The sequence below is a fragment of the Alligator sinensis genome, unplaced genomic scaffold, assembly GCF_000455745.1.
Source record: "Alligator sinensis unplaced genomic scaffold, ASM45574v1 scaffold705_1, whole genome shotgun sequence".
NCBI lineage: Eukaryota > Metazoa > Chordata > Crocodylia > Alligatoridae > Alligator > Alligator sinensis.
The window spans coordinates 492,614-503,293 of NW_005842663.1; the positions used below are offsets into that span (position 1 = coordinate 492,614).

The window sequence follows — 10,680 nt, forward strand, 5'->3', positions numbered from 1 at the left end:
ACTCTAACTGTGAAGAAGTTCTTCCTAATGTCCAATCTAAATCTGCTCTCTGCTAGCTTGTGGCCATTATTTCTTGTAACCCCCGGGGGCGCCTTGGTGAATAAATACTCACCAATTCCCTTCTGTGCCCCCGTGATGAACTTATAGGCAGCCACAAGGGCGCCCCTCAACCTTCTCTTGCGGAGGCTGAATAGATGTGGTGGAGAAATGCAAAGTACTGCACCTAGGAAGGAAAAATGTCCAGCACACCTACAGCCTAGGGAATGACCTGCTGGGTGGCTCAGAAGTGGAAAGGGATCTTGGAGTCCTAGTGGATCTTGGTGGACTCCAAGATGAACATGAGTCGGCAGTGTGACGAAGCCATCAAAAAAGCCAATGGCACTTTATCAGCCATGGATCTGGCCCAGTCTGGGTCCCACAGCAAGGGCAAATCACAGTGGTTTTCCCCCTCCCTCTGTCCGATCTTATCTAAATTTCCATTCGGATGGTGGGAGGGCAGGAACAGCCAAAGGGTCACCAGGCCAGAAACCACAAAGGCTTCTAGCTGGGGGCAGGGCAGGGCGGTGCGGGGCAGGCCTTGCTGCTCATCCGCTGGGTGTCTTACCACTGGTGTCTTGTCATCTTTGACAGGTAGCCACCTGCAGATAATTCATTTTCTAAATGTTTAGGGGCCCCGCAGGGTGGATAGAACAGCCTGGCAGGCTGTATTTTGCCCACCCCTGGGCAAAGACAGGGGCAGGCAAAATATGGCCCACCAGCTGGATCCCGCCTGCAGGGCGCCTCCATAAGCCAAAAGAATTATCATGGGCCCTGGCCCTTGCTGCCCCTCTGCCAGCTGACTCCTTCATGCAGGAGGTGCAACTCTGGTTGCCCACGTGCGAGCAAGGATGGGATGTAGCTGGCAGAGGCTTTTGCCTGATGACCTGTGGCTGTTTCCAGCCTCCCTGCCTGCCAGAGTGGAAATTCAGGTAAGGGACCCACCAAGCCGGCAGAAGCTGTGCACTATGGGGCCGGGTGGGACTGCCCCACACCCTGCTGCCACGTGTGGCCGGGGACTTGGGTGGGAGGGCAGGAAGCTGCATGTTATGGGGCTGGGTGGGACTGGCCTCTCACCTTGCCGCCATGTGCAGCTGGGGACTTGGGCAGAAGTGTAGAAGCTGCATGCTATGGGGCCAGGTCAGTTTGGTCCCGCTCACTACCACCATGTGCAGCTGGGGACTCAGGTGGGAGCACAGGAGCTGTGTTATGGGGCCGGGCTGAGCCAGCCCCCCTTGCTGCCACCACATGGGGCTCCAGGGACTCCCAAGGACCCACACCACCCACATCCTCCCACACACCCCACCACACACGCACAAACTCCCCAGCCACACACTCCACACACACAATATACAAGAGTAAGACTGTATTTTGAGCTATTATGCAATTGCCAGTATATACACTATGCAAACACACATAAATCAGGACAAAAACATTTTTTGAAATAAAATTAAAATACGTTATATTAGATGTTTGATTTTTTTAGAATATGATTTGTTTTTTTTCTGGTTCCCAAATGGCAACCCCTCTCTTCCCAAAGGGAAGGACTTCAGGTGGCAAAGGTCAGGAGACAGGGGACTTCCAGTCCCAATATGGCGACCAGGGAACAAGGCATCTGTCAAGGGGTGGGGCTATCTTTGCAGCCTTCAACAGCTCACCAAAACTTGCTAAGGCCCTACAGCTCAAATAACTCCCGGACTCCACTGCATGTGGTGGCAGGGAGCTTGAAAGGCAACAAGCTGCATCACAAGGGGCTTCCCCCCAGGGGCACGTGAGTCGCAGAAGCTGAACATGAGTCTCGTACGATAGAGGCAGGCCAGCCTGGCTCTGCTCCATGTCACGTGCAGCTGCTGGAACTGGTCAGAGCCACACACTGCCGGGTGGCTGCACCTGTGTGGGCCATGAGCACCCCGAGGACCCATCGCCTGCTGCTGCCAGCAGCAGGAGCTGTATGCCATGGTGGGGCATGTGGGGAGGGGTCCCTTCATACCCTCTCTCACACCCCACATACCCACACCCTGGCCACTTGAGCTCTATGCTCCCACTGGCCTGCTGGGCATGGGCCCCAGGCTCTGCACTTCTGCCAGCCCCAGCCCCATGCTCCCACCCAGCTACAGATTCCATACCTGCTGCCCAGATTGAGCACTGCAGCAGGGACACAAGGAGGAACCACTGGAGGCCGGGGAAGCCAAGCAGGTCCCCCAGCAGCTGCAGCAGTGGCAGCAGCAGCAGCAGCTCCTCCTGGAAGCTGTGCATGCTGGCTGGGACCTTTCCCTGCACAAGGGTGGAAGCGAAGCACGCGGGGTGGGTGGGATACAGTTAATTGGTGGGTGCCCACTGGCTGGATGAAATCGCCTGGCAGGCCAGACCCAGCCCATATTTTGCCTGCCCCTGACCTATCAGCTGGTTCCCACCAGCTCTTCAGAGTACATTCCTTTGCCTGTGGATTTCCCCTCAGTAGCCTACAGACAACCCCTGCTTAACACTGTTTCACTTAGCGCCGCTTCACTATAATACTCATTTTAAATTGATACCTGATTTCAGTTAGCACTCAGTGAGTTTCGTTCTAACACTCACAGTTACCATCTTGGGTCATTAAAAACAATTGTGGTTGCCATCTTGGGTTGTCAAATACTTGCAGTTTCATTTAACACTCGTTTCGCTTAATGCTCGGTTTTTCAGGAACCAGTTAAGAGCACAAAGCAGGGGTTGCATGTATTCTTATGATGTGTGTGTGCAAATATGACTCCTCCTTTCAATACTCAGGGCCACACTGCCCTGCCTTCCCTAGCTCAGGAGCCAGACCTATACAAACTTGGGCTCTACCTCTTCTGGTCATGTGACCTTTCAGCTGGGCACAGGGGCCTCACCTTAGCTTAGTAATCAAAAGCCCACTCCACTGTTGCAGCCTATTCAACGATACTGCAGGCACTAGTTACTAGCTTCCTGGAGCTCAGCACCTTGCAGCCTGTTTCAAGGCACCTTGCTTCAGGACAGTTCCTTGCAGCTTTGTAGCTCCTGCCCATGTCTTCCCCTGGCTGCTTACTTCTTTGCATTTGGCACTAACTCAGCTGCCTACAATAGCATGCAGCTGTATAACGCTGCCATTTTTCTCTTTTAAACTAACAGGGATTGGAGCCACTGTTCCACCATCCCCATCCTGACTTGTAAAAGCCAGCCAGGGGAAACTGGGGCTACTGCTAGCACGGGCTGTCAACACTAGAGATGCACCGATATATCAGTCCATATCAGATTAGCACTGATAAAAGGAAAATTGATATTATCAGCAATCTTCTTTTTTTCATTGGTGTAGCCAATGTCACCAATACATGTAGCTTGCATGCGCCCAGACACACACGTGCACACGGCCAGGAATGCAGCCCAGCAGCTGGAAGAGCAGCATCCGGCTGGTAAGTCTGTGGGGGGAAGGGGCATGGGGGGGACACGGGCCCCCCTGAAATTGGCCCTCACCGGCCAGGGAGTGGGGAGCGGCAGCTGGTGGCACTTCCGTTTTTGTTGGTGGCACTTTTGGTTTGCTGCCAGCGCTTCTGGGGTTGGTGATCAGCCGCTGGGGGAACCTTCCCATCGTCGATCGGCTGCTGGTGTCCCCCCAGAACCAGGAGGCAGATGACTGGGGGGGGGCAGATTGAGGCCCCCACGGTGAGGGAGGGAGTGGGACAGGCACTGCCCAGCTGGGGCAGGGCCTGGGATGGAGTCGCAAGCAGCTCCTTCAGGGGGCGCAAGGGGGTGGGGGCAGCTTCCAGCTCTGGTGGCCCCCCAGAACCAGGAGGCAGATGACTGGGGGGGGGCAGATTGAGGCCCCCACGGTGAGGGAGGGAGTGGGACAGGCACTGCCCAGCTGGGGCAGGGCCTGGGATGGAGTCGCAAGCAGCTCCTTCAGGGGGCGCAAGGGGGTGGGGGCAGCTTCCAGCTGTTCCACACACCCCCGGCGGAGGCATGGGGGCATGTGCACCCCGGATTTGTGTGCAGGGCGAGAGCAGGCTGCCTGCTGGGGTTCAGGACGGGGCCTGCGCCGGTCTCTTCCTGGCAGGGGGGCTGGGCCATGACTGCGCTTGGGGCAAGCAGGAGGAGGGTGGGTATTGGCAACGCTGGGAGGGGAGCTACTGCGAATTTTGGGGTGGCTGTAGCCCACTGTGTAGCCACCCCTCCCAGTGCTGCTGCTGCCCGCCCCAATCACAGCCCTGGCCCAGCCCCCCCGCTGGGAATAGGTTGATGCAACCCCCGGCCCAGAGCCTGCAGCAGACAGCCCTCCCGGGCCTCATGCACAAATCCAGGGGGCATGTGCCCCCTATTTCTCCCCCAGGGGTGCATACAATGGCTGGGAGCTGCCCCCTCCAATCCCCTGTAGCCCCCAGACGAGCCTCCCACAGCTCCATCCCCTGCACCACTCCCTCCCTCACCGTGGGGGCCTCAATGTGCCCCCAGTGCCTCTTCCCCATCCCTCCCATGCCCCTTCGCCCCCACAGACTTACCAGCCAGACACTGGTCTTCAAGCTGCCGGGCTGCATATCGGCAATCAGATCGGTATCAGCCAATATGGCTGGGGGATAAAAAGCTGTGGCTGGTTAATAAGCAGCCATTAGTATTGGCCAAAAAAATCTTTATCAGCGCACCTCTAGTCAACACCTCCCTTCAAGAGGGCAGGGTACTAAACACTCTTAAATCTGCACAAGAAGCCGTCGCTTGATGTTAATTCTTCATCTGGTTATTGCCCTGTCTCTAACCTCCTCTTTTTGGAGGTCAGCAAACAGGTAGCTGCCTGACAGCTCCAGTTACATCTACATGCCAGCCTTTTCCTGGACTCTTCTCAGTCCAGCTTTTATCCTGGATACAGCACTGCACTTGTGACCTTGGTCAATGACCTTTGCCTGGAGATCAGCAGGGGAAATTGTGCCCTGCTGATCTTATTCAGTCTTCCAGTAGCTCTTGGTACAGTTGATCATGAGATGCTGATAAAGCATTTACAGGACCTGGTGCATATTCAAGGGACAACTCTGAATTGGTTCTGCTCTTTTCTAGCAGGGAGGTCCCAGTAGGTGATGATGGGCAAGTGCTTGTCATACCTTTGGAATCTTTCCTGTGGCATCTGCCAGGGCTCCATCTTGTCACCCCTCCTGTTTAATATGTATATGAGGCTGCTGGGCAACAGATTGTGTGGAAATTTGGAGTGAAGTGCCTTAAGTATGTTGGTGACACCCAGCTCCGCTTCTGCTCTTCTGACCCTGACCCCACAGTCTCAGTCCTTCCCTAGTGCCTGACTGCAGTTGGGGACTAGATGCAGGTGAACCAACTGAAACTGAATCCAGACAAGACAGAGGTGATGGTGGTGAGCAGACCACATGATTTGGGGAGCAGGGGACTGAGACATACATCACTGATGGGGTGCAGCCTTTCTTCTTACTCAGATTCACAGCCTGGATCCTTCACTGTACCTGGATTTTTAGTTGGCTGCTGTGGCTAGGAGTGCCTTTCAACAACTCCATCTGAGAAGGCTGTGACCCTGCAATGTGCTCTACAATACAGGACTGCCCTTGAAGATCATCTGGAAGCTGCAGTTGGTGCAAACTTTGGCAGCCCGCCTTCATAACTCCAGTGCTCTAGAATATGCACTGGGTTCCAGTACCTTTCTGGGCACAATTCAAGGTGCTGGTTTTGACCTATAAGGTCATAAATGGCCTGAGCCCTACATAGCTAAGGGATCACCGTCTCCCTTATGCCCCATTGCAATCCCTAAGGTCAGCCAAGGGCAACTTCCTACAAGCACCAGCAGTATGCCAAGTCTATTAGGTGAAAACACATGGGACACTCTTTTCCACAGTAGCTCCTCAGCTTTGCAACTCACTTCTTGAAGCTTGTCATAGCCTGAGCCTAGACATCTTTTGCAAGTGCTATAAAAATGCTTATTTGGGTAGGCATTTGCCAAACAAAACTAGGATGAGATGTTGTTTAGGGGGATTCTGTTTTATCTTGATGTGCTAGTTTCTCTGTTTGCATCCTCTTGTCATTCTCCTGTTTTTAAGTTAGTCTGTTTTCTTATTATAAGCCACTCTGAGCCCTTGTTGGGACAGGCAGCATATAAATCAAATGAACAAGTATATAACTAAATACATATGAAAATAAACAAAGTATACCAGCTTACCCAGGTGCCTGTCTATACACTCAGCAGGCAATGGAAGAGGAGGCGAAGCAGCCAGCATCGGGGGCAGAGAGGAAATTATTGCAAGAGTGGCTGGAACAACTGCAACAAGCCATTGCAAGGCTGGAACATGACAAAACTGAGCAGGAGCAACTCAATGCCCAGCTGAGGAACACATTAGAGCAGGTGAAATGAATTCCTGTTGTCGTTGACTAAAATACCTTCAGTATTGTGGGATGGAAGCATTGGTCATTCGGGCATGTCCTGTTTCACCCTCTTCCCTCATATGTGCGTCCTTTGGCATTGCTTGCTCCTGTTACTTTCCCACACACTCCTGCATTCCAGTACCATCTCTTCCAATTCCTCCACTTCTGAGTGAAAACCTTCTCTGCCCTTTTTGGTGCTTTTGGTTCTGTAGCTCCTTGCTTCCTGGCATATTTCTGTGACCTATTCCTATCTCCTGCATGCAGGTGGAGTGTGAGCGGAGGAGGCTGAAGAAAGAATGTGCTGGCCCATCGCTTCCAGATGCCTGTGTGCTTCACATGTCCAGTGCTGGCCGGGAGAAGGCACCCAGTCCAGGACAGGTCTGAACAGCATCTCTTTTTCAGTTGAGCAAGGAGGGCATGAACACTTCATAGTCTCCTCAAACCGTTATTGGGTGATTCAAAAGAGGCCCTGGGCAGCACCAAGTCCCATGTATTTTGACCTAGCAGACTACCCCAAGCAGACTGCAGACTAATAGAATTCCTTTGTGATTTCTTCACAGAAGGAAGCCCACACTTGCCACAGGCAATTTGCCAGGTTACAGAAACAGGTAAGAAGTAGTGAAGCCTGTTGCATTGGGGTGCTGCACTGGCTCCTGGTGGGGCACAGCAATGAAGAATTTTGGAGTATAGAGGTATCAGCTGAGTCCCAGTGTGACATGGTAGGGAGGGAGCTCAAAACATTGGCGTGCTGGCTTGTCACTTGTCAGGCATAGGAGCAAGGAAGCTTTCAGCACCAGGTTTCAAACAGTGTCTAGTAAAACACAGTAATGACAAAGCTTGCAGCACTGGGGTATTGGCCAGGCCCTAATGAAGCACAGCTTGTGGGAACTAAGTTTTATTCAGTGCCTGTTGTCTCAGATACTCAGTCAACATGAGGCAAGTGTGACAGAGCAGGCACTTTTGTGCCTATCCAGATTTGGAGATGGGTGAGGAGAATTGGCACATTCTCTACCTCAGCCCTTTTAAGGATATTGCCAATCAGTTGCTTTATGACTGATTAGCCCGGGAGTACCCTCTGTCTAGTTGATTAGACCTCAGCCATCTTCCAAAGACCATGTTCATCTAGGCCAGGAGTGGGCAAAATATGGCCCACGGGCCGGATCTTGCCTGCCAAGGATTTTTATCCAGCCTGCAGCGGGTCCCTTGGCCCTGCCTGGCTCAGTCACAGGGGGCAGTCTAGGTGCAGGCAGCCCTGGGTGCGGGGCAGGGGCAGTGCAGTGGTGTAACTGGGTTTCCTAGCAGCCCCCATGGAAGCAGCTCTCTCTGCCTGACTGCTGTTGTCATAAAGAGTGGGCAGGCGGGGTCTCCATGGAGACCAGCCCAAGACCTGCACAGGCAGCGCATGCTCAGCCAGGTGGATGGGATGGGGCCATGGGTGGGTGGGGAGCAGCATCCGGGAGCAGGAAGGGCAGGCAGAACTAGGCCTGGGATCACAGAATAGTGGAAGTACAGGGCCAGGGCAGAACTGCAGTCCACACCCCTAATCTCCCCACCTGTGGAACCAGCACCTACCACAGGTGGGAAGTGGATTGCAGCTCTGCTCTGGGCCCCAGCCCCCACACTGTCACCACCCTACAGTCCTGGCATTACCTGCCCATCCAACTCCTGGATGCTACTCTCCACCCGCCCACAGCCCCATTCCATCTGCCTGACTGAGTGCATCCTGCCCAGGAAGCGGGGTCCTGGGCTGGCCTCCACCCACTCCATCCAGCACCCCTGGTGGTGGGTGTGGGGCAAACAGCTCAGGGCTGGATAGGATCAATTGCACCCCTCTCCCCACCACAGGGCTGGGTCACCTCCCTCCCCCCAACCTGCACCAGTTCACCAAAACTCCATAAGAGGCCCTCCAGCCCAAATAATTGCCCACCCCTGATCTAGGCCCAAGCGGTAGATGGTGATCCACATTAGGGAGAAGTCTCTGCATTCGGAAAGTTTGAAATGCTCTGGGATGAGAGAGCAACCTGTCAGTCCACCACTGAGAGAAGAGACCAAGAGGCTCAGTGTGCTCCTGTCAAGCCCATCTCCTCACCTATCTCCATTTCCCTTTGAACCCTTTTCCATCTTACTCTTCCAACAAGCTTCTAAAGAATCCCCTCTTCCCAGGGCCTTCATGTCCTGGACATAGAATGGGAATATTAAATGCAAAGGTATTGCTGGCACCATAGCCCCTTGTGGTGATTAGTGGGGTTATAGCAGGATTAGACTCTGGTATGCACTTGGAGAGAATTTAGGGAACTGGAAAGAATATCCTCAGCAGGCACTGGCACTTTTTTACTTTCAAGGTTATAAATAAATTCATATAAGAGTTTTAGGCCCCACCAGGCACAGCAGAGCTCAGCTGTGGGACTGAAGACAGCACTTTGATGAAGCCTGTTAAAATGGCTACCTTTACTAGTTCTGCTGGGTTCCTTGCATGGTTCCATGTGGGCACCAGGTTTCAGTCCCTGCTAAGGTAAGCAGTTTTGGACTCATGCTTGTTTCAGTGTCAGTGTTGCTGTTGGGCACTGCAAGCATTCCCCTCAATCCTCTTGGTGTCCACTGACTTGATCATGATAATCTGCCAGGGTCCCATCCTAGTACTCTGCCATTCCAGAAACCCATAAACTTGGGGGGGTTCTGTAGTTTTTCCCCGTTATCAGCCCTGAGTCTGGAGGAAGGAAGGAAGAAACTTAAGTAGATTCAGAAAGTATACAGAATGCTTTTGGTGGAGGTTGTTGCTGTAGGGTTTTAGATCCACGCCTGCCATTGTCTGCAGGCCAGGTAACTTTCAAAGCACTGTCAAATGTAGTGCGTGTCATCTGTACCTGGGCCTTACAAGGAGAAACAAGGCAAATTTGGAACAAAATTTCTCTCAGCTAAGTGCTTGAAGCGCATCCACTGCCAAATATTCCTACTGATAACACATTTTAAAGAATCCTGGTAGCTGATTAAGTAATTTCTATTTGTTTATATTCCAAGTCCATGCCTGTGCACCCTGCATATATCAGCTTTCTTTGAAGATCTCATTGTGCCCCAGCCCTTCCCCTCTGAGTTTGGAAGTGGATGATATGAATTATATCTTAGTTTATTATAGCATTTCCCCAAGTTTGTTGGCTTACAGCCCACCCTAGCAAGGCTGGACACTCCTGTCCCCTTACTTCAGCCACTGTTTGCACCATTGTCCACCAGATAGTGCTTAGGGATCATTAAAGCACAATTAACCCTTAAATGGAACATGAGATAAGAATGCAGACAACTCGGTGTCCTAAAATCAAAGTTTAACTTTATTAGTACAACAAGTATTATCTTAGCAGTTTCTGTATTCAGAAAGAGAAAAATATTCAGTACAATAATCTCACCCAATCCCAGATGTTACTTTGCTCAACAGAAAAGACAGCCACTCAGTTCTTGGAAGCAAAGGGTACGTCGTGGGGTCGGACAGTCCAGACAGGTGTTAAAGGCTGGATTTATGATAACAATGATGACAAACTTTCTTGCTCCCCACTTTTATGCTTTTCTTCAACTTCACTCCTTTGATGACTCTTTGCTTTTGGATTGGTCTCTCTGCAGCCAGCATATTGTCCATCTTTTATCTCGCCCGCATATTCCTTTGTCTAACAGTAGGGCTAACGGAAACCTGGTGGGATTCGTCCCACGACTGGGCGGTACATATTGAGGGTTATAGATTGTACAGAAAGGACAGGGTGGGGGAAAAAAGGGGGCGGGGTTGCGCCCTATGTCAATGAGCAATATACATCAACCCTCATCAAGACGGAATCCAAGGATGAGGAAGTAGAAGGATTGTGGGTTAGGCTACATGGTGGGCAAGGAGAAAGGGATTTGGTGGTAGGGGTCTGCTACAGACCCCCACATCAAGGGGAAGAAATAGATGCGGGGCTCCTGAGGCAGCTCACAGAGACCATAAAAGCTAAAGAGGCGGTAGTCATGGGGGACCTAAACTACCCGGACATCTGCTGGGAGAGACAGACGGCAAAGTTCCACAGCTCACACAGGTTTCTAACCTGTGTACAGGACCTCCACCTGACACAGGAGGTACATGGTCCCACTAGGGGGAATGCCATACTGGATCTGGTATTGGCAACGGGGGATGACATGGTAGGGGACCTACAGATCGGTAGCCATCTGGGGGACAGTGATCACCTAATAATAGAATTCACCATAAGGCGTCGAGTGGGTAAGGTAACTAGTAGGGTGAAAGTGCTAGACTTTAGGAAAGCTGAT

The 10,680-nt window shown here is 52.2% G+C and overlaps 1 protein-coding gene across 1 annotated transcript in view; it reads left to right on the forward strand.

Annotated features, from left to right (window-relative positions):
• CEP250 (centrosomal protein 250) overlaps window positions 1-10,680 on the forward strand; it is a 139,918-nt gene that overhangs the window by 124,006 nt on the left and 5,232 nt on the right. Inside the window, exons 29-31 of the mRNA XM_025215718.1 lie at window positions 6,224-6,379; window positions 6,664-6,777; window positions 6,960-7,007. Of these exons, the coding sequence (XP_025071503.1) occupies window positions 6,224-6,379; window positions 6,664-6,777; window positions 6,960-7,007 (318 nt within the window). The remainder of the gene's footprint in view (window positions 1-6,223; window positions 6,380-6,663; window positions 6,778-6,959; window positions 7,008-10,680) is intronic.